Source organism: Drosophila sulfurigaster, chromosome 3, assembly GCF_023558435.1.
Source record: "Drosophila sulfurigaster albostrigata strain 15112-1811.04 chromosome 3, ASM2355843v2, whole genome shotgun sequence".
Classification (NCBI taxonomy): Eukaryota; Metazoa; Arthropoda; class Insecta; order Diptera; family Drosophilidae; genus Drosophila; species Drosophila sulfurigaster.
In genome coordinates this window covers 48,801,975-48,824,300 of record NC_084883.1, presented here as the reverse complement: position 1 = coordinate 48,824,300, position 22,326 = coordinate 48,801,975, and the positions used below count along the sequence as shown (strand labels likewise).

The 22,326-nt window shown below is 37.8% G+C and overlaps 5 protein-coding genes and 1 long non-coding RNA gene across 6 annotated transcripts; 3 read left to right on the top strand and 3 right to left on the bottom strand.

Moving 5' to 3' along the window:
• Nucleotides 1-2,096: 2,096 nt before the first annotated feature.
• Nucleotides 2,097-3,736, bottom strand: LOC133844359 (uncharacterized). Its single transcript, XR_009894602.1, has 3 exons — nt 3,365-3,736; nt 2,743-2,817; nt 2,097-2,659 (listed from the first exon to the last, which is right to left on the bottom strand). It is a non-coding gene; the product is annotated as an uncharacterized LOC133844359 (long non-coding RNA).
• Nucleotides 3,737-6,215: 2,479 nt separating this feature from the next.
• On the top strand, nt 6,216-6,717 carry LOC133846355 (uncharacterized). The gene is made up of 2 exons (XM_062281295.1): nt 6,216-6,296; nt 6,357-6,717. The coding sequence occupies exons 1-2, from the start codon at nt 6,285-6,287 to the stop codon at nt 6,684-6,686; spliced, it is 342 nt and encodes a 113-aa protein (XP_062137279.1). The 5' UTR covers nt 6,216-6,284; the 3' UTR covers nt 6,687-6,717.
• Nucleotides 6,718-7,365: 648 nt separating this feature from the next.
• LOC133844489 (larval/pupal cuticle protein H1C-like) lies at nt 7,366-11,093 on the bottom strand. The gene is made up of 4 exons (XM_062278511.1): nt 10,590-11,093; nt 10,098-10,117; nt 8,056-8,138; nt 7,366-7,987 (listed from the first exon to the last, which is right to left on the bottom strand). The coding sequence occupies exons 1-4, from the start codon at nt 11,009-11,011 to the stop codon at nt 7,457-7,459; spliced, it is 1,056 nt and encodes a 351-aa protein (XP_062134495.1). The 5' UTR covers nt 11,012-11,093; the 3' UTR covers nt 7,366-7,456.
• A 568-nt stretch (nt 11,094-11,661) lies between these two features.
• On the top strand, nt 11,662-12,338 carry LOC133843366 (pupal cuticle protein G1A-like). The gene is made up of 2 exons (XM_062276876.1): nt 11,662-11,762; nt 11,825-12,338. Exons 1-2 carry the CDS (start codon nt 11,751-11,753, stop codon nt 12,212-12,214), a joined length of 402 nt encoding a protein of 133 aa, XP_062132860.1. The 5' UTR covers nt 11,662-11,750; the 3' UTR covers nt 12,215-12,338.
• Nucleotides 12,339-13,483: 1,145 nt separating this feature from the next.
• Nucleotides 13,484-14,217, bottom strand: LOC133843367 (neuropeptide-like 3). Its single transcript, XM_062276877.1, has 2 exons — nt 14,025-14,217; nt 13,484-13,962 (listed from the first exon to the last, which is right to left on the bottom strand). The coding sequence occupies exons 1-2, from the start codon at nt 14,034-14,036 to the stop codon at nt 13,636-13,638; spliced, it is 339 nt and encodes a 112-aa protein (XP_062132861.1). The 5' UTR covers nt 14,037-14,217; the 3' UTR covers nt 13,484-13,635.
• A 6,841-nt stretch (nt 14,218-21,058) lies between these two features.
• On the top strand, nt 21,059-21,750 carry LOC133843957 (histidine-rich glycoprotein). The gene is made up of 2 exons (XM_062277735.1): nt 21,059-21,166; nt 21,230-21,750. The coding sequence occupies exons 1-2, from the start codon at nt 21,155-21,157 to the stop codon at nt 21,566-21,568; spliced, it is 351 nt and encodes a 116-aa protein (XP_062133719.1). The 5' UTR covers nt 21,059-21,154; the 3' UTR covers nt 21,569-21,750.
• The last annotated feature ends 576 nt before the right edge of the window (nt 21,751-22,326 follow it).

The window sequence follows — 22,326 nt, the reverse complement described above, 5'->3', positions numbered from 1 at the left end:
TTCATTCCTGAATGCATACCAGAACCTATTTTTCAGTACTTTTTTTTTCTTCCTTGTGTTTTATAGCATATATATATTTGTAAGAGTCATCTTGATAAATTTGCATTAACTTTTTTTTTTAGCCTTGCATTAACTTTTATTTTTAGCCTCTTTTCTTTGCTTTGACTGAAAGAATTTACCACTTTTTGTTCAAGTCATTTTGCTGATTTATTAAAGTGAACTTTAGATAGAAGTTTTCGTCAACTATAAACTCATAAACTTCGCTTAGTTTAAACAATATTTATATTTATTTATATTCCCTTAGTAACAGACTGACTTAGAAAACGAAAGCACTCCCCATAAAAAGGGCATAGCTATGGAGTAGTTGTCGTTCCATTAATGAAATTAAAACGACCTCCTGCTGGCGCTCTGCAGCTGTCAGCGACAATTAGGTAGCAAGCAAGCAAGTCTCACCTTCGACTTGGCCGCGAGTTCGCAATTTGTCTTTGAGGTTTATCCCAAGCTGTTTTTTTTTTAGTCAATCTGCCTGGGCCAACGCCTGTTTGCCATTTATATTCTTATTTTTGTGTTTGATCAGACCGTTGAGGACATTGCGCAATTACGCTTTTGCCAGCAGACAACAAAAGCACGTAGCATAAATAGTTGTTCTGATTGTTGTTGCTCCGAATTTTGGTATTCTCTCTAATTGTTGTTGTTGGCCATGCATGTTAACTTTTGAAGCTGAGATTATTTGACAGCTTCAATGAGCGAAGTTTGCCGTTTGCCAATGCAAATTGCAGAATTCGCTTCATAATTAAGTAGTTTAACAGACGCCTGCCACTAAAATCTGTACACACGCACCGCAGACCAATTTGTGCACCAGCAACAACAATAACAACAACAACAATAACACCTATCGGCAGCAACAAGCATAACAACGCCCCTAACTTAAGCTCGTAAATTAAAAAATGGCAAACACCCCAACGGCAGATTGTAGTTTATTCACATACTCTTTATAGTGAAGTGGAGTATAAGATCTTTATGTTCAACATTGTTGTGTTTAATGGTGTGAAATACTTAAGTGAGCTACCAAGCTTTAATTGAAGTCAGGTTGCCTTTTATGGTTAAAGAAATACTTATAAAAAAAAAAAAGAAATAAATACATATATTATTGAAGATTTATATTAGAGAAATAAGAAAATTAAATTTCGCATAAATATTGAAGCAAAAATAGATAAGGTAATAAGTACTCCAAAGCATTAAGCACTGAGCAAATGGCCTCTAATTTTACTCAACGTTCAAAATTGTTGTATTTATAGCTGGGAAGTACTTAAGAGAGTGAGCAAACTTTAATTAAAGTCAGGTTTCTTTTGATGGCTGAGGAAATACACAAAAAAATCAAAATAAACAAATAAATACATTTACTATTTCAGGTGAAAGAAAGAAACTAAAATTTTAAATTGTTTTTTGGGTAAAAAAAAAGTAAATAAATTCCAAATTTATTCAATTTTCAATATTGTATTGCTGTGATGTACTCTATAGAGCTTACAACATTTAATTGAACTTTTGCTGTTTTTTAAAGCTGCACTTATAATAAAGAAACTAAAATGTTAAATTATTATTAACCAAACTTTAAATTAGAGACAATTTATTAAATTAAGCTTAGACTGATTATTTATTACTAAATACAAACAGTGTTTTAAATAATTTGCATCCAATTAAAATAGGAACAATGTTGCTTACTAAAAAATAAAATGCATTCACATTTTTAGATTAAGATCAGACAGAGAAAGAATGAAACTTAAATTTCGATTTAATATTAAGATAAGAAATAAATTGACCGTATTTTAAATTATAGACAATTCACTTTTATTATACGTTTATTTATTACTAAAAATATTAACTATTTTAGATTAACATCGAATGAAGTAAGAAATTGTAATTTCGAATTGTTATTAAGAAAAGTGTGTTAACATGTTAAGTTAGATACACTTTTTTCAATTAAGCACTAATGAGGCTTGCTGTTTATTGGTAAATATAATACTTTTACTGTCTTAAATAGTTATTTAATAAATATTTAAATTAAGAATTATAATCAAGGTAAAGTTATAAAAATGTATTAGGTGAATGTTACATTAGAGACAATTTATTTAATGAAGCTATGTTGCTTATTATTCATTGTTTAACACATTCACTATTCAAGATAATTATCAAAGAAAGCAATAATTTAAATTGTGAATTATTATTATATTTAGATAGCCATACTTAAGTCAACTGTTAATTGTCTCTAATTTAACATTCATCAAATTTAACAACTTTCATCTAACTTAAATTCCCAAATAAAGTGTATCTAATCATTCGCTCCATAAAATTTAAACGTATTTTTTTTGTCTGTCTAATTTCGTAGTTGTCTGTCACCAAATTGTATGCAAATTGTTTGAACGCATTTTTTATGCACACACCAGCGTCATGTGATTTATTTGCTCTATCGAGTCCCACACGTCCTGAGCTGAACTGAGTTGAGCTGTTGATTTGCTGCTGCTTTAGTTTTTAGTTTGACGATTATTGCCTTTTAATTGACTACAAGCAATTGCCTCCCACTCCGCACTCCGCACTTTGCTCATTCTAATCCATCAAATGCAGGCGACTTTCACTTTTTGTTGTTGTTCGAAGTTATGTTCTAATTGCGATTGAATTTGTGTGAATATCGCTCAATGTGTGTGCTAGATCGAATACCCATGATTTGGTTGCGGGATTACTCACCCTGAACTTGGTGTATTGTTTAATGGTCGATCGACTTGCTCATTATAAGATATTGCAAACACCTGCCAAGACACACTGCGAGAAATCAACGCTTCATAAATATGCAACTTTTTATACCCGATACCCTAAGGGTAAAAGGGTTACTTTGTGCCTCCAGGAAATGTATGTAAAAATAACAAGCTAGATTTTTGGTACATACAATAATATCTTTATTCTTTATAATTCCTGAAAAATAGGTTGCGATCAGATGGAAATTTCACTGCGACACTTAGTTGCTTTGGCTAACAATCTGGTATATTCCGTACTGTATGTTGAATCGATATAGTAAATATATCATATATATTTTTAGTATTTTTCGGTATACTAGTTCGGTATATTTTCAAATTAATACTGTTTTGATTTTATTCACAATGTGATTCATTTTGATAATCTGGTATATTTTGACTCTGCGGTACCTTATGAATATACCAAATATACCGTTTGGTATATTTTCATTATTTTTGTGGTATATTTTAAAATGATAATTTGGTATATTTTGAATTGAATACCGCACTGTTTTGTTTTATTCAAAACAAATAGCGAGTATCTCACAGCCGAGCACACTCGACTGTAGCTTTCTCACCTGCTACACTATTCTCATAATTTTCGTCATTTCTCGTAGTGTAGTTTTTGTCACGTCCACCGCAGCAGACGTATGAAACAAGAACAAAAAACGTAACGATAAAAAGTCAATTAGACTTAATGATAGCTTCGGCTAAACTACTACACATTAAATATATGTAGTACGTTGATTGAACCGAATTGAACTGAGCTATGGAAATAGACGGATCCGGTTTAAGGGGGCAAAACGACTCAAAACTGCTGTAATCAAGGAAGTTGCTAAGCTTAAAAAACTGCAGACAAACAAAAACATGGCCAACTGCTGTTGTTGAGAAAAGTTTGGTAAGCATAAATATCGACAAAAAGTTGCACTGTATTTTTCGATGTAATGCTGATCATTAAAATTAATAAGACAATCAGCGCCAGAAAACGTTGTAACGCCCAGTTCGAAACTATTCCAGAACTGTCCGAAAAAGTCGCATTTACATTTACGAATGCAAGTGATTATTGAATGAGCGTTAAACGCGTATCGGTTACGCGGCGTATGAGCAACGCCGTCTAAATATAATCGCATAATGCGAACCAATCTGACTTGGACAACAGCTAAGCACGACACTCGAATCGGCCTGAAACTGTGCGATTTCCAACGCTAATTAAGCCGCATGTTGCGTGGAAATGACGAACGTCGAGCCCCCCTCTGGAGTCCCAGCGGAGTTGCGGACTTGTTGCCAACTTCTATTAATTAATCTATTAACCACACTCGTAATACAACTGTCGATCCGTCAATACTCGTTGGCTGCAGCCAATCAACGAAATTCATGCATTCTGATTGTGCCTTTGGCAGTGGCGAAAAATGCATTCGCTGAATGAGTGATAGAGAGAGAGAGAGAGAAGACTGCGATTCTCAATATGTGAATGAGTGCAATGAGCAATGAGCAGTGGGTTAAATTATCGCTCTATCAGTCATTAGTGCAGTGTGTGATGCGCTTTTCAGTGTGGGTTTAGTATGCAGCAATTTTTTTATACACAAGAAAATATATTGCTTAATTTTATTTTTCTTTTCAATTTATGCTTTGCTTGAAAATTGCTTGAAATGTTATGAACAGATAGTTTAGATAGATAACATGAGAAATTTCCTTACAAGATTATAGATTTACTTAGATCTGAAAAAATACATAAATATGTTAATTATTGTTATTTGTAGTGAATATAGTTAACTAAGAAATATATTTAGTAGCTTAGTTTTGTAAAATATAATATTATTAGTCTTAAGAGTTAATGATTGTTTTTCATTATTTATGTGAATTTAGTCTTATTATCAAATGTTCAAGTGGATATGCATTTTCCTAATTACAAATTTATATAGGATCCACGCATTTATTTAGGCGAAAATTCTTAGTTCTTAGACCAAAATGTTGATTTTATTACGCACACTTTCTAAGATGCAAATCTTTAATTGTTAGATCAAAACTTTGATTTTAGAACATTTTTGTTAGGTCTATAGAAGACGAAATCAAATCTCTTAATCTGCTCATAAAAGTCGTTAGTACATTTATATTAACTTATTCCACTGTACTTCCTTAACAAACAATAAATACCACTTACAATGCCATGCAAGTCATATCCGACAACTAAAATGAGATTAACCCAACTGAAGTCAACGCTCCAAATTCAAGACTTTTAACAAAATTGTTAACATATTACTGCAAGTAATTCCCAAGACAGTTTATGGCCATGTAAGAGATAAAGTTCTGCACAAAGTGGTTTGCTTGAAAACAATTTAATTAACTCTAGTCAAAAAACTGCAACGATTTTCTGTAGTTCCACGTCTTTATAGGGTTAAGCTGAAAGAAAAGCTTAAGCGTAGCTTACAAAAGCTCAAACAAAAGTTAAACTTTCAACCCCGCCTAAAAGTATGCAATATAATTTGTGAACCAATTGTAATGCAAAAAGTTATGAATGACCTTAGTGCAGAGCGTACCGAAAAATGCAAGTGGGTCAAGTAGGCAAACATACAGCTATAAGCAAGGCCAATTATAAACTTATAAGACCCACAATTAACACCTCATTAAATGGGGCGCTTCAGTGCAATGAGATTTTGAGCTTATAGCTAGAGCATATCTAAGGGCAATTACAGATGTTTTTCTTTTTTTTTCGGGTGAAGTGTTTATAGTACCCATAACTCGTTTCTTAATTGTAATGTTGAGACGGCTGTCAGCGCGTTTGTTTGCGTGCCTTTAATTGAATTAGGCAGAAAAGGTCATCCACAAAAGCTGACCAATTTGCGTTGATGGTGCGAGTGAGGAAAAATCAGTGTGCCATGGAATATGCGAAGCGGGAAATACGGCAAGCGAATGTCTGTCTGTCTATCTGTCTCGGTATTTATGCTAATGCGAATTGTGCTGACTTCATTGTCTGGCAACTGGCAACTGGAGCGTTGCAGTGGCCATTGAAGTTTGTGGCAAGTACAGACCCAAACCATTAGCATTGCTTGTACTCAAGTAAAATGCAGCTGATTTATGGCTGCAAGTGGGTCAGCTATTGGGTGGGTGTGAATGTAGGCGGTACACACACTGCGTGGAGACAGGAGCTAAAGCTAAAACTAAAGAAAACAAAAACTCCACACTTAAGTAAATATATGCCATATGAAAGAGTCTAAGTTTTGACTGTGTGTTCGTTGGGTTTCGCCTTGGCTGGAACCACTTAGCCGCTCAGTTACGCCCAAATGGGTCACTAATGAGGCGTCTTTTGGGGCTTGAGAAAAAAACTCGAAAACAAACAAAAAACACAGGGGCGATCTCTTGATGGGTCGATTGTCTGTGCCAATTCTAACGTAAAGAAACTACCGCACTCTGAGCTATAAAATTGTGTTGCTTCTTCAGCATTAGCCACAGTTCCAAGTTGTTACTAACAAGACGAAGACGACTCCCACCGCAAGAAATATGCTGAAATCTGTGAGTTAAACCTGTGGATTACCAACCAATTGTGGATAAACAACACATTTTCCCTTGCAGCTGTTCGTGTTGTGCGTTGCTGTTGTGGCGCTGAGTCAGGCACGTCCTCATGCCAGCTATTTGCCCAGCTACGAGACCATCGAGTATGCGCCCACTGTGCTGGGCTACGACACTGTGGCACTGCCAGCTGCTGTCTCCCATCAGAGCTCGACTGTGGTGCACGAGAAGCGTCCCTACTGGCGTCCCATCATCGATCATCACACGCCTCTTCTGAAGACCTACAGCCCAGCTAGTTATGCCTATGCTGCTGCTCCACTCAGCTACAGCAGCGAGTGGTACGAACCTGGATGGAACAGTGGCCTCAGCTATCCCAGCATCTACCTCAAGTGATAGAGAGAAAAACTCTAATAAATGTATGCTATTCTTTAGATGGATTCAATGATTATACACGAAGGTTTTTTATTTCTTAATGTTCTTGAGGGGGAAAACAAAATGTAACCTTTTTGTTTGTACCACCCGTCAAGGGTGTTTGCAACATCATTACTGTTGATCCATCAACGATCACTTCAATCATATGTACGTCTTTCCTAAAGACCTACAATCCAGCTAAATATCTCTGCTACATCGCTCAGCTACAGCAGTGAATGGTACGAGCTTAGTTAGAGTGGAGCGCTCGGCTACCTCAGATAATGGAGAAGGAGAACTCTCTGAAATATAAACTACTCCTTAATGGATGGTTATATTGGAAAGTTTCTTGATTTTTATTTGGGGGAACAGAAGTCAATAACGGACAACAAAATCTTTCACTGTCAGCAATAGTTAAGGGTTGTCGTCCTATTAACGATCATGACTATCACACTACCACAAGGTATAGGGAGAGAACTCTAAAAACTACTCATTAGATGGGATTCATCTTTTATATTCAGAGGCTTTCCACGTCTTTCAAGAAGATTTACAGCCGAGCTACCAGCTACATCGCTCATATACTGTAACAAGTGGTACGAAGCTGGCTGAAATAGAACTTCAGCTATTCTAGGACTACTTCAATTGATAAGGAGTTTTGTTAAATTCCATTAATATTCGAAGTTTTCTTTATTTATTTGTATTTTAGGGGAGACACAAGTCAACAACGGGCAACAAAATCTTTCGTTCTCGTTCTCTTACCAGGCGCTGGCAGCATAAGTCAAGGGAGCGGAGTGCACCACTGGAGCAGAGTAGGCAACGGGAGCGTGCACTGCGGAGTAGGTGGAGACGGGAGCCACAGCGGAGTAGGTAGAGACAGGAGCGTGCACAGCGGAGTAGGTGGACACAGGAGCGACAGCCGAGTAGGTGGACACAGGAGCAGCAGCAGCATAGGTGGCAACTGGAGCAACAGCCGAGTAAGTGGACACAGGGGCGACAGCCGAGTAGGTGGAGACGGGAGCAGCGGCAGCGTAGGTGGCAACTGGAGCGGCGGCGTGCAGAGTGGTCTTCACAACGGGAGCGACGACATCCTCAACGACGGGTGTGCTGTGCACCTGGGTGACGCTCTGGTGGCTGACAGCGGTGGGCACGCTCTTGACCACAGCACCGACCTTGGCCAAAGCGGGTTCCTGCACAATAGCGGTGGCTGGGGCGCTGTACACCAAGGGAGCAGCAGCCAGATGTCCTGGACGAGCAGCGGCAACGGCGAGCAGAGCGGAGAGAACGAACTGAAATTGCAAACAATATTATTTCAATTACATCATCCTCATCAACTCATAAACTGAGAGCTGCTTACCAATTTGAACATGTTGGAGCTGTGTTTTTGGTTTGCCGGTTCTTTGACTTGTGTCGAAGGGTAGACTGTTGCCTGTTGCTCAACTGTCGCCGGCTTTTATACTTGAACTTCACTTTCGAGGCACACACACTCGCACACACTCGCAGGCTTACGATCGAACAACAATAAGTGCTCGTTGTCGTACGTGCCTGAACGGATTCTTGTCTTGTCTCTCATTCTCTCTCTCGCACACATATTTTCGTGCAGACAATAAACCAGATTATTATTCGCGGCCAATTTCAGCTAGTTACGCACCACATTACCGCTCCACTTAAGTACTTATTTCGTCGCCTTGCTGATCGAAAAGCCCGAGTCGCGACTCTAAAACCACAAGCCAAACCCACTCTTATTTTCATTTTCGAATCGCTGCTCATTAGTCGCACGTCAACCCGACCCGGGTCCAATGCTCGGCCCCGGGACAACGTTTGCCATTGACATTTAGTTTATTGTAAACTTGGCTCAACTTCCTAGTACAGTTTAATCTGTAAAACTTCCGAGGAAAGTCAATTTGTACTAAGACCTGTGAGAACATTCTGTGAATTGACGTGGTAGTAATATCTATATACCCATGATATATGATATTTTTTTACTCTAGCGGATATAAAAACAGCAATTAGTTATGCTACAGCACACCGGTATAGCTTTGGACCTTTATTGGTCTGTGTTATCTTCCTCCTAGGGGTAACCGGTTTAACCTAATGAACCAAACCTAATCTAACCTAACCTAACCTAACCTAACCTAACCTAACCTAACCTAACCTAACCTAACCTAACCTAACCTAACCTAACCTAACCTAACCTAACCTAACCTAACCTAACCTAACCTAACCTAACCTAACCTAACCTAACCTAACCTAACCTAACCTAACCTAACCTAACCTAGAGAGTCTAGTACAATTTTTATACACACATTACAAATTATGATTTGACTTATATTGAGAGTGTCAAACGAAATTCCTTTTTAGGAATGGTTCATTATAACGTAACTCTTGTTTTTCTATCGATGAAGACAACTTTCAACCACTTTTTGAGTAAACAAAAATACAGAATTTGAAGTAATGCTTCAAACTCGAAATATCATATGTATGAATTCAATTGGTCTATGCATTTTTTTTAATAGAAAGTAATAAAATAATATAAAAAAAATAATTGCAAAAACACTTCGACTCCAACCTAAAGTAAAACTTTTAATCCGCTTAATGTAAATACTTAATATTTATTACACACATTATAATATAGCAGGAAATGTGAAACCTTTATTGAATTATTTATTGTAATATGAGTTAATAGCACACTTAATTCAATAAAAAATAAATAATATTCCAAAGGTGCAGCTCAAGTTCTAGCAAGACATGTAATACATTTAAGGAGGAAATATTAATATAAAATCTCTAAATATAAAATTTCAGTAAAAAAAAAAAATAATATATACTTACTTATTAAAACACTTTTGATTAAATACAATATTGTAATATTCATATGCAACTGAATTCATTAATAATAAAAATATTAATTGATAGGCAAATCGTCCAAAAAATAATTTCATTTCATTAGCTTTAAGTGAATAGCATTTTAAAGTAAAGTAAAGAAATAAAGCACAAAATATAATAATAGCATCAAAATGTCAAATAAATTTGAACTGTTTGCACTGTTGGCAGTTTATTAAAATCTATTACAATTAAAAGTAGATCCAATTGTTTTGCTGCATCAAGTTCGCTGACCCTTCGACAGAATGCAGCGCGTGCATCGAAGTCCTTGAATTTGCACTGCATCAAGCACAACAAATAATGCATTCTATTGCTTTCTGTCAACAAACTGCAAGCTTTAGCATATGTAATGGATTTACTCTGCTAGTGTCGTACCTTACATGTTGTAAACACAAGAAAGTTTCCACGGCAATGCGAATAAAGTTTAAGGATAGTTTCGACAGCAAAGACATCACAGAGAAAATAATCATAAAAATATTATTTAATGTGGAGTAAAGTTATTCTACATTTCCTTACTTGTAGCGTTAGACATTACACTTTATTGAACATAAAGATAGTTTAAGCTTTTAAAAAATAGGTGAGTCGAACATCGAAACTAAAAAGATCGAAAAGAGTCTTAAGAATACTTGAAACAACTCTCTAACAATCTATACTAATGTACTTAAGTTCAGATTTAAGAGTTTAAAGCAGTTTAAAGTCTAAGATGCTTATCTTAACACCCAATATTATTAGAGTTCTTCTTCGGGTATTTTAGAGTCGTCTATGCCACCAGATGACCTGCAATTGTTTACAAACCCGTTAGCTGTCTATCACTCGACCAGCAGGAAGTACACACCCAGGAGCAACGACCCTTGCTGCTAAGCAACTGCAGGTGGCTAAGCTAAGCAGAGTAGCAATGAAAAAACACACAATCGATATTCAATAGCAAAAAAGATTCATTTATTCAAATTCGTATCACAAAGACCGTCCAACAAAGCACGTCCCACACTCCCTTCGGAGCGTTCTTACCACACTCCCGTGGCGGTGTAAGTCAGAGGCGACGAGGCAGCAACATGAGCAACTGGTGCAGCAACATAGGCACTGTGCACCACTGGGGCAGCTGCGGCATAGGTGCTGTGCACCACCGGGGCAGCGGCGTAGGTGCTGTGCACAACTGGAGCGGCAGCAGCGTAGCTGACAACGGGCGTTGACTTGACGACGGGAGCGACAATATCCTCGACCACATGAGCGGAGCTGTGGACCACCGATTGGCTCTGATGGGAGATGGCGGTGGGCACACTCTTCACCACAGCACCGACCTTGGCCAGCACTGGCTCCTGGACAATTGTGGCAGCTGGAGCGGCATAGACGAGCGGCGAGGATTCATAGAGATGACCGGGACGTGCAACGGCTACGGCAAGGAGAGCAGACAATACCACCAATTTGAACATTTTGTTAAGGTTTATTGATTGGTCTGTATTGACTGTGAGTGTGTGTTGGGTTTGAGTTTCTAGCGAGAACTGTTTGTGGTGTGGCAGCTGCAGTCAGAGTTTATATAGCACACACAACAACTCGCCGAATGACCTTCAACTACGCACAGAGAGTTAAAGGTAACAGCGATATATGAGACCCATATCAGATTCGATTCTCATAGACACGTCGCGATCAATAAGCAATTAGAGTCGGTGGGCGGCTCAACCAACAAGCAACAAGTAAGTCAGCAAGCAAACAATTGTCTGTTGACAAAAAAAACCTCAAACAAGTAACACGTTTATTGACTCAGCAGTGCTTTTGGCCATTAGACGCACTTCAATCGAGTCTTATTGCTTATTGCTTGACCCTTCAATTATTTGATTCGTCGGTTCCTGCCCCCAAACTGCATTACTTGCACTTTGACTGCGTCTGTCTTCTGTCTTCATTCAGGGTCATCGTCATCATCTTGCAAGGTTTTCGGTTACAGTTTTGATTTCATTTTCGTGTTCAGATTTCCCAGTTTTATGTTTCCCCACAGCGCAGCGTTAACCGTTTTAATTAAGCATTAAACTGACAGCAGCAGCAGCTGCGAGCAGCGCACTTTTCGGCCAAAACAATTGTATATAAACGCAGGCTTCACTTTTGGCAATTATCAGTCAACCACGTTCGCTAACAACAGCAACAACACAGACCAACAAACAAACAAATCTCCTCAAAATGTTCAAATTGGTAAGTTTGCTGCACTGCATCATGGATAACCCACAAATAACTCATCTATTCCTCTACTTCAGGTGGTGTTGTCTGCTCTCCTTGCCGTAGCTGTTGCTCGTCCCGGTCATCTCTATGAATCCCCCGTAGTCTATTCGGCCCCAGCTGCCACAATTGTCCAGGAACCGGTGCTGGCCAAGGTCGGTGCTGTGGTCAAGAGCATTCCCTCATCGGTCTCCCATCAGAGCCAATCGGTCGTCCATAGCTCTGCTCACTATGTCGAGGATGTGGTTGCTCCTGTCGTCAAGTCCTATGCTGCCCCAGTTGTCTCCAGCTACGTGGCTGCTCCAGCGCCAATCATCTCCAGCTATGTGGCACCTGCTCCCATTGTCAAGACTGTGGCCACCTATGCCGCTGCTGCTCCCGTCCTGAAGACCATCGCCACGCCCGTTGTCTACAATGCTGGCTGGTAAAACTTAGACTAGCGGACTAGTAACTGGACTGTTCTATTACTGATCCTAAATAACCCAAATTCGCCTGTATATATTGCTTCATCTGTTTAATTGCGAGTAAAATGTGATTGTCAAAGAAAAAGTACATTGTTTTATTCAATTGAAAGGGATAAATTTACAAACATTCAAGTGAAGAAGAGTTGGTTAACTGATTTCTCAAATGTGTGAAACATTAACACAATTTACTAGTGTGTCTAAGAAAACGTTAGAAAATCTGTAAGGTAAAAATTTACAACAAATTGCTACAATACAGCTATGTATCATACTTGAAGTTACAACTTGGCCATGCCTCAACTTAAAGATACATTTTCAAAAGTATGGCTAACAACAGGGAGAATGCTGCATTGAACACTTTTTTTAATATTTCTAAAGTTTAATATAATGACTAAAAAAAACATACAAGATTTTTACATAGTTGTGCAAAACTGAATCCTTATAATAAGAATAAAATAATTTGATAGCTTGAGCTTAGCTAACTTAACCGACAGTTTAAGCTTTGAAACTATATAGATGAGAAGCTTATTTTTAAATGAAAACCAAGAATAAAATTCTTTAAGATTCCTGAAAATTTAGTTAGAACTCTAGTTCTTGGAATGTTTGTTTACTGATTGAAGTAAGACCAAATATGTACGCAAATAAAATTAGACTATTACAACATTGATGAAGCTATAGATAAGCTACATATTTTCATGGAACATCAGTATTTCTCAGCATAAGAATACTTAGGGAATTTTGAAATATAGTTGGAACAATGTGGGAGCACTCAGGTAAAGATAAAATATAGACTGGAAGGTGCAAATTCATGGCTTTGTTACCAATGCGTGATTGAATCGTATGTGATTGCATAATCTGTTGCCACTCTAAAATATTTCGAAGCATGAGATTCTAGTTTACTTTGCATTGTTCGTTTTATGCGAATTGGATCTTGCTGAAATAAACTGCATCGCACCCAAACATGATTTGGCATGTTTTTTATGAGCAATTAAAAGTTCAATAAAAATAGCTTATAAACTATGGTAATAAAATCAGAAGCAGACAACCAATCAGCTCAGCAATTAGCTATCGAAAACATAAAAATACCAGAAATTATTTCAGCTAGAACTAAATTTGAAGTTTTGTTTACAAAGAATTGAATTCTTGAATTTGAGGAACAAGTTTATGTTGTTTAAACAAGAATATTTGAAACTAAAAATGACTTTAAATTTTTAGAGTAAGATTAAAGTATCAAAAAAACAGGTAATTTTCGTAATGATCTCATGGACTTTTATTTACATCAGTCGAAATGGGTTAAAGATAAACAAAATGCAGAAAAGAGGAATAGAAAATTTGGCAGTAGAAAGGGCCTTAAAAGGACGAAGAGAATCGGATCGTGTAAATATCCTTTACCAGGATGACTCCCAGCCGTGAGAAGCCCACGAAGGCGACAGCACCGAAGTGTGGAGCACTGGAGTAGCGTAGGTCTTGATGATGGGTGCGGCATAGGTTTTGATGACGGGTGCCACAATGGGTTGCACAATGTGCGCGGAGCTGTGCACCTGGCTGATGCTCTGATGCGAGACAGCGGTGGGAATGCTCTTCACAATGTGTCCCACCTTGGCGAGAGCCGGTTCATGGATGATAGCGGGAGCAGCGTAGCTATGCAGCAGAGGACCTGCCTCCAGATAGCCCGGGCGAGCAGCGGCCACAGCGAGCAGAGCAGACAACACCACCTAAAAAAGAGGAGGAGTGTGAGTTGAAGTTGCAGTTGAAGTTATTGTGTTGTTACACTTACCAACTTGTACATTTTTGCTAATCCTGGCTGGGTTCTTGGTTGAAGAAATGAAGTAGGTCTGTGTTGACGCGTTGCCGTTGTCTGTTGCTAGCTGCAGATCTGCGCCAGCTTTTATACACGAAAAAGTGACCACACACACCACAGAGCACAAAACACATTACAGCACACACACACACAAACACAAACACACACACAATCTAAATTCGAAATGTAAAACTGCGCCAAAAGTGCAGAGAATACAATAATAATAATAATTTTTTTGCGCACAGCATCGTTAAGAAAAGCCAGAAAAGCAAAGCTCACCCGACTGCCCAAGTGCTCGAGTCGAGCTGCTGTTGCTGTTGCAGCTGATTCGCCAACAACACCAACAACAACGGCAGCAACAACAACGCTTTCGTTTACAGTTTTATCCGCCCATGTCGGCCAGTGCCAGCCCATTAAAAAACCAGTCAAAATAAAGGCCCGACTCTTGACTAGACGAAGACCAAGACGATGACGTCGTTAGTCGGATTGCGAGTCGGACACTTGGCCAGTTGGCCATTTGGCCAACTTTTTGCCGTCTGCTGTCTGCTGCCACTTGCAACATTCCAGCAACAACAACAACAACACATAAATTTGTCTGTTTTGCTGTCATTTTTCTTGGCAACGTTGACCGTGAAAATATGTTTGCTGGCGGCGCACGCACTACGCAATTGTCACTGCCAACCACAGACACAGACAGAGCCACAGCCTCATAAAGTGGTTCAAGTTCAGTGCGTGGCTTTGCTCACTGCCAAATTGGCTTAGACATGAAATGTTGTCCATATTATTTGCTCTTGTTCATCCCGCAGCAACACGCAAAGATTTTGTTGACATTTTTCTTTGCCGATCACGTAGCAGCGAAAATAGAAGAAAAAGCTTATTTCTTTTGTAATATCCAGTTATGCTAATCTTGTCTATGCAAGACAATAATACAATACACCAACCCACATAGAACCCGCTCTCAGTCTCTCTCAGTCTCTCTCTCACTCAAGTTATTCCCACTCCCTCTGTCTCAATAAGTTCCGCTTTTGTAATAAGCTGCAACAGTTGCTGTTGCCACAGCGATCTCGAAGCTGTCGCCGTTATGGCGATTTGTCAGCAGATTTTGTTTTTTTGCGCTTTTTCGTGGCGTGATTAATGAATATTGCAAACCGGCGACAGATAATTCAGGTAGTCCACTCCCTTCACCTTCTTCTCTGCCAAAAACCTTCCCGTGTTTGTTTACAAATAAATTCTTTTGGCTATCGAAAAGTGCTTTTTAATAGATTTTTTCGTCGATTGCTATTTTTGAGTCAATTGTACAACAATTGTATCTCGTATTGTTTGTTTTTTACTTGTTTTTTTTTTCTCTCAAACTGAATTCCTTTAACAATATCCGGGCTCCATCGATCGCTTGAGAGGGTAATGTACGCCTTATGGCCAAACCCACACACAAACACACACATCGAACAACTGGCTTCGGGACAGTCTTGTGACAGTTCTGGTTAGTTCACTCGCTCACCTGGCTTGCATAACAATGTGCCAACCAGGCAGCAATACAACAACAATGTTTGTACCATATCGATAGATCAGTTTAACCAGTTGCCAAGTAGCCAACGATTGCTTTATCGCCTTAACTTAATTTCGCTTTTAATTAAAGCCATTTTACTTGGGGATTAGTCGAGCAATTACACACAGTTTAAACTCTCAGTACTTGCGACTCACTCGCTGCGTCACTTTTAATCAATTTCAACTTTACTCAACTTGAATTTTGCTTCTGATTCTTTCTTCTTTGTCAGTTGTGCTACAGTTAATTGGCCCGAAGGCCGTGAGCAACTGGCTTGAACTGATCTGACCGAGAGACAATGCTATTACTTTGATACGGAAGCAGAGTCGGGAGATAGCAATTGATAAATACGGAAGCTATTCGCAGTTCTCATTGTAAACACAAGTGATGCTAATGGAATATTGATAGTTTCTGCAAAATCTATCTAATCTGTTTATCAATACATTAAAGAATATTGTTGATGAAATAACATTCCAATTATAAAACTATTCTATAAGTATTTGTTTATATCACAATATAGCAGTATTATCCTATTCCATTTTGTTTGATCTTCTTATAACCAAAGTGATTCTAATGCAATATTAATAGCTTTTGCCTAGCGAAATTCTTTAATTCTGTCTTTAGAATATATTCGATTAAAGTGCTTTATAATTGTAGCTCCAACTAATTAATTTTGTTTACTTCAAAACTCTATCTAATATCTTAATTTTAATTCTCATTTCCGTAGTTAAATATTTTTACCATTTAGCTGAATGTTTCTTCATACAAAATGTTTTCTTATTGATTATTTTTACATAATTGGTTAAAGTTCTAAATATTGAATTCTTTGCAAATTTCTTCAAATCTAGATATATTTTTTATAACGTATATTTTTCATTAAAGCACTGTACCCAGATGAACGAAAAAATGACCAGAGAGCTATATATTTCGCAAGTTTTATAAATTTAAGTGTGACCATATTAGAGCAATCTTTAAATGCTTAAATTTGGCACGGAAACACTGAAACATTCGCCTATTAAATAAATGTAATAATTAAAAGAAACAGAAACTCATATTCTATTAGCGTTTGGCTATAATATCTCATATTGGTTGCAATATTCTGTTGATTATTAATTTATTTTTCTTCATTTCTTCAGAAAGATCATTCCATAGCTACACCACAAACAGAAGCACAACAATAATTCTTCTACAATCCTATTAGCACTGGTTTCTATTTTGGTATTACCATATATTATTATCTATATTTTAATTAATTTGTCTACCAATTTCTGTTATTAAATATTTGTACACTTTAATTGCATATGACTGTACTCTATTATCTTTTTATTCACTTAATAATCTACCACATATTTATGTAATTAGAGAACCGCATAACTGCCAACTTAATTATCTGCATGTCCAGACAGACATCGTTAAATTAAGCTTGTTGTCATAAGTATGTACATATGTTTGACCCGCTTTAACCTCATGCAAATTGCAACTATTTGGGCATTGATTATGTTTTTTGCCAAACTTATTTGTACGAACATAAAAACAGCCGCCCCACAAATGCACAGTTAAGCTGTCCACCCGCTCTGGACTGGCACAATTCAGGCAGGTGTCAGTCAGTCAGTCCGTCAGTAAGTCAGTCCTCCATTCAGTCAGTAAGTTAGTCAGTCATTCGGGCAGAGGGAGCAAAAGTCTGTTAGTTGGGCTTTCAGTCAGCCGGCGCCACAAATTGTCTGGCCAAAGAGTTTGCAGATTGCGCAAAGCCAACACACAACACAAAAGCAGAGTGAAAAATGTTACGAATTTTTATTTTCGGTTTTTTGTTTTTCGGGTGCTGCGCAGCTGTGCATTTTGTTGCTTTTGGGTGTCAGTTTGAGACAATATGAAAAGCGTTTGAGCGAATGAGCATAATAAATGCATTTGCCCGAGCTCGATTGTAATTGCTTTGTCTGCGTGCAAACGCGTCGTATACTTAATATACTCGTATGTACGAGTAGTTTTGCTAGAAACGTAACGAAGCGAACAGGTGGCCAGTCTTTGCTACTCTTTGCTCGCGGCTAAGGTCAGCTGTGTCCATCAAATGTGGCATCGACATTTTGTTAGCTGGCCAGCGGATGCGAGTTTATTGTCATTTCAATCGAAATAACATTGAAAATGTTTTTGTTGATACGTTAATTAATGGCCACAGCAACGAATGTGTTATTACTAACCTAGTGAACTAAAAAAGTGATTCGAAAGGCTTGCAACACACATTCGAGTGCAAGTTGCATGCAACAAAGCCAGTTTTTTTTTTGTGCTTGCTGCATTTCCTGGTCGAGATAAGCTTTGGGCTGCATTTGTTATGATTTTACGGGTGTGTTTTGCGGGTCAAGTCAATTGACCAGGGACTGCAATGCAATGCACTGCGCTGCGAATTGTTGTGCAAATATTTTCATACTCAATTGCAAGTCTGATTAATAAACTGCTTGAGCCACTCGAACGGTTTCTGCTGACATTTCAAGTCGTTGTTCGATACTCCAGCTTAGACTGTGACTCTGACTCTGACTCCACTCGAAATGCACTTGTCGCATGTCGACTGTGTCTCATATCTCTAGTTTGCTGTCAGTTGCGACGACATTCTAATGAGCATTCTATAATGAACCCCCTCGAACGTTTCCCCTTTGCTGAGTGGAAGCACCTTGAATGTCGCATTTGCCTGTTCATGAACTTTTCGTAGCTCCAGTTCAAAGTTTTAAATATCAATACCAAAATGGTAGCACAGTTTTTTTTTGTTTAATGATTGTGACACTTGTTACTGCCAAGAATTCTCAGCCTAAATTCGTTGTAATTGGTCTGTGGAGATAACAAGAGTTTGCAACTAATTTCCACGCCAAAATCGGAAAAAAAAACTGAGGGAGAAAAACTGAATCACAATTAAATTGGCGAGTGTGAATTTCCGTTGCAACTGCCTAAAAAAGAGTTGAAAAAAAAGCTGTAAAACCAACAATAAAAATAAAAACAACAATTTGGCTGGCTGGTCAAGGTCGCTGCAGGCAAATGTAACACTGGCATAAATTATGCTTGCCATGCAGCAGCAGCAGCAGCAGCGCAGTCAAGTGTTGCAAGAGAGCAACAACAGCAACAGCAACTAGTTGCTGCCATTAGTAACGGTGAATACGATGAACTAAAGGCACAAATTGCGGCGACAGAAGCAAAAGCAGAGGCAACTACCATCTACCAACTATCAACTACTGTCTACCAACTACCAACTGGCAATTACCTCTGGCAATAGTTGTATTGCAACTAAAACAACAGCAAGCGAGACAATCGCTGTGACATCGCGCTTTAAAGTTGCCAAAAATTAACGTTACGCTTCATTGAGCACATTGCCCGATTCACTGATGAGGTGTTATTCCCCCAAGGCAGGCTTTATCTGCGAGATTAAATAGTCAAGCTAAGGATTAAGATAAGTTCATTTCAAGTCTGCTATGAACTGAGTTCAATAGTGCATAGATCAAACTCAACAAGAATTGCTAAAGCAAAAGACCAACAAACACTGCGCAACAAACAAGAAGTCTAGAAAAAGCATTGTCGAGAATGAGAATTGTATTTATTTAAATAAGTAGAGAAATTTCAAGAAATGTACAGTCGAATCTATATGATTGTAAGATACAAATTATTAATTTTTAATAAAAGATAAACTTAATAATAATATTTTTTATATCTTTAGTATATATATATATTATGTATTCTATTGAATTACTAAAATATACAAATAACCGAACTTTTAGAAGCATTTTATTAAATTATATACCATTGAAATACTAAAATATATCAAACTCGGAACTTTTAGTACATTTTATACCCGCTACCCATAGGGTAGAAGGGTATTATAACTTTGTGCCGACAGGAAATGTATGTAACAGGTAGAAGGAGGCATCTCCGACCCTATAAAGTATATATATTCTTGATCAGCGTCAACAGCCGAGACGATATAGCCATGTCCGTCTGTCCGTCTGTCCGTCTGTCCGTCTGTGTGTCTGTCCGTCCGTCCGTATGAACACCTAGATCTCAGAAACTATAAGAGATAGAGCAATAATTTTTTTTCGACAGCATTTGTTATGTTTGCACGCAGATCAAGTTTGTTTCAAATTTCTGCCACGCCCACTTCCGCCCCCGCAAATCAAAAAAAAAACGAATAACAAGCGTAATTTTAAAGCTAGAGTTGCGAAATTTGATATATATAATAACTACTATAGTAGTTATGAATCCTGAAAATTTGGTTGCGATCAGATAAAAATTGTCGAAGTTATTAAAGAAATACTTTTGTATGGGCAAAAACGCCTACTAACTAGAGGTCTTAGTTGCTTTGGCTGACAATCTGGAATATTGTGCCGTTTATGGTATATTTTGAATGCGGTACTATGTCGATATACCAAATATACCATTTGGTATATTTTCAGTATTTTTGTAGTATATTTGGTATATTTTGTGAAAAATACCGCAAAATATATTGTTTTTATTTAAAATGGGTAGCGGGTATCTCACAGTCGAGTACACTCGACTGTAGCTTTCTTACTTGTTTCAAATAAATATACTAAAATATTCCAAAAGTTATGAAATATACCTAAAATTATAATTGGTATAACAATATGATACCATGAAAAGTATATTAGTACATTAAATTTAACAAAAAAATGGTAAGAAAGCCACATTCGAGTGTGATCGACTGATATATACTCGCTGCCTACTTTCAATAGAATACAAAATGTGCAGTATTAATTTAAAAATATACCAAATTAAGATACCACGAAAATACTAAAAATATACCAAAAAATATTTTAGATAAATTGATAGTTCTACAATCAAAAAGAAACATATAAAGCAAAATATACCAGATTGTTGCTTTGGTTGTACTTGGTATATTTGAGTATTTTAGTGGTATATTATTTTGGTATATTTTAAGAATAATGCTTATCTGTTTTGCGTTTATTCACAATGGATAGCGGGTATCTTATAGTATAAAGTTTTCTTTGAAAAATGTAATATTACATTTCAAACTCTTTCTTTTAAAATCAATGACTTCAATGACTTCAACGCACTCATAACAAATACCAATATGTAATTCGATACAACTGAGCTCTTGTTGGCTAGTGTTAAAACAATAATCAAACGCGGGGCAATTACAGCGTCTGCTGCAACTGCAACTCCAACTGCGGATGGAAGTGTTTCTCTCTCTCTTTGTGTCTCTCGTTCTCTCACTATCAAATACCCAATGCCGGCAGCGCGGATATGTTGTTACCGGCGGCGGTGTTGAAGCTACTGCGATTGCCAATGGCGTTGGCAGTGGCGGTGATGGTGGCGCTGGCGGTGGCGGATTGCAATGGCAAAAGATTGCATTGAAAATCGCGACAAACAATGAGAGCATCTGCAGCTGTTGGCACTGTCGAGTGGCAGCTGCTGTTGTTGCTGCTACTTGGGGCAACTGATGCAAGACGTTAAGTGTATAAAAGCCATAGCTTGGTGTCATGGTGGCATCAGTTGCACGCTGCAAGTTGCAAGTCAACACATAAGGATTACCACCCACCAAATCAAAATGCTGAAATTGGTAAGCAAAGAGGATAACTACAGAAAAAGGACACCCCAGATAATCACTTCACATCCTTTCCAGTTGCTGTCGCTGTTGCTGCTGTGCACTTTGGCCGCTGCACGTCCTGGTTATCTGCATGGCCACCATCATCACTATCCGGAGTACCATGTGGAGCCGTTGCATGTGGCCAAAATTGTGCATTTGCCTGCCGCCGTGTCGCATCAGAGTTCAACGGTGGTGCACAGCGTGCCACATCACATCATCAAGCCCGTGGTGCTGCCAACTGTGGTGAAGACTGTGGTGCATCCACCAATCATTAAGGCCTATCATCCAGCACCCATTATCAAGGCTTATCATCCCTACGATCCGTATAATTTGCATCATCATCATGACTTCCATGACTATCATCATTATCATTAAACGAATTGGTTTGCCAAGGTTCATATGTCATTCGCTACTCCATTTATTACACCCACCAAACCAAGTGCACCAACCCCAAAAAAACACGATCTAAAGATTGCCTGCTGACTTGCTGTGTATGTATGTGTGTGTCCAAGAAATATGTGCAACAATTTTGTATAAATATCGAAATAATTTTAATAAAAAATTTGTAATAGAAATTTAATTCAAAGTGGTTTTGTAATTTAAAGTTTTGTTCTTATAAAATTCAATATTTTATGTAGAAATTTTGAAATTTTATTTATAACAAGAAAGAAAAAACAGTCGAGTGTGCTCCACAGTGAGATACCCGCTCCCCATTTTTAATAAAATATACCACAAAAATACTAAAATATACCTAATGCTATATCGGTGAAATACTATAAATATACCATAAGGGTCTAAATTTACCAGATTGTCAGCCAATTCAAGTAAGTTCCGTAGTGAGTAGCCATTTTTTTTTATACAGACACAACGTTATAAAACCCTTCTACCCTTTGGGTAGCGGGTACAACAATTTTGTAAATTAAAATTGCCACAAAATTAATTTTTTGTTATTGCTAATGAAAATGTGTCGCAGAAAATGGCTACAAAATATTTTTCGATACAAATAGTTGTGGCTATGTCGCAGTTCGTTGCGCATACGCCCCGTAATCGATATCTTAGTAGACAACGACAACGACGACGAAGACAATGACGTCAAGCCAACATCAGCATAACAAGCCTATCAACATGCACAC

Excerpts from the sequence above, each read along its gene's own strand:
- LOC133844489 (XM_062278511.1), bottom strand. The coding sequence starts at position 11,011 with ATGTTCAAATTGGTGGTATTGTCTGCTCTCCTTGCCGTAGCCGTTGCA. Across the intron at positions 10,118-10,589 it reads TACACCGCCACGGGAGTGTG|TGTAATGTCTAACGCTACAA; the intron begins GTAAGAACGCTC and ends TGTTCAATAAAG. Across the intron at positions 7,988-8,055 it reads GCTCCAACATGTTCAAATTG|TTCGTTCTCTCCGCTCTGCT; the intron begins GTAAGCAGCTCT and ends TTGCAATTTCAG.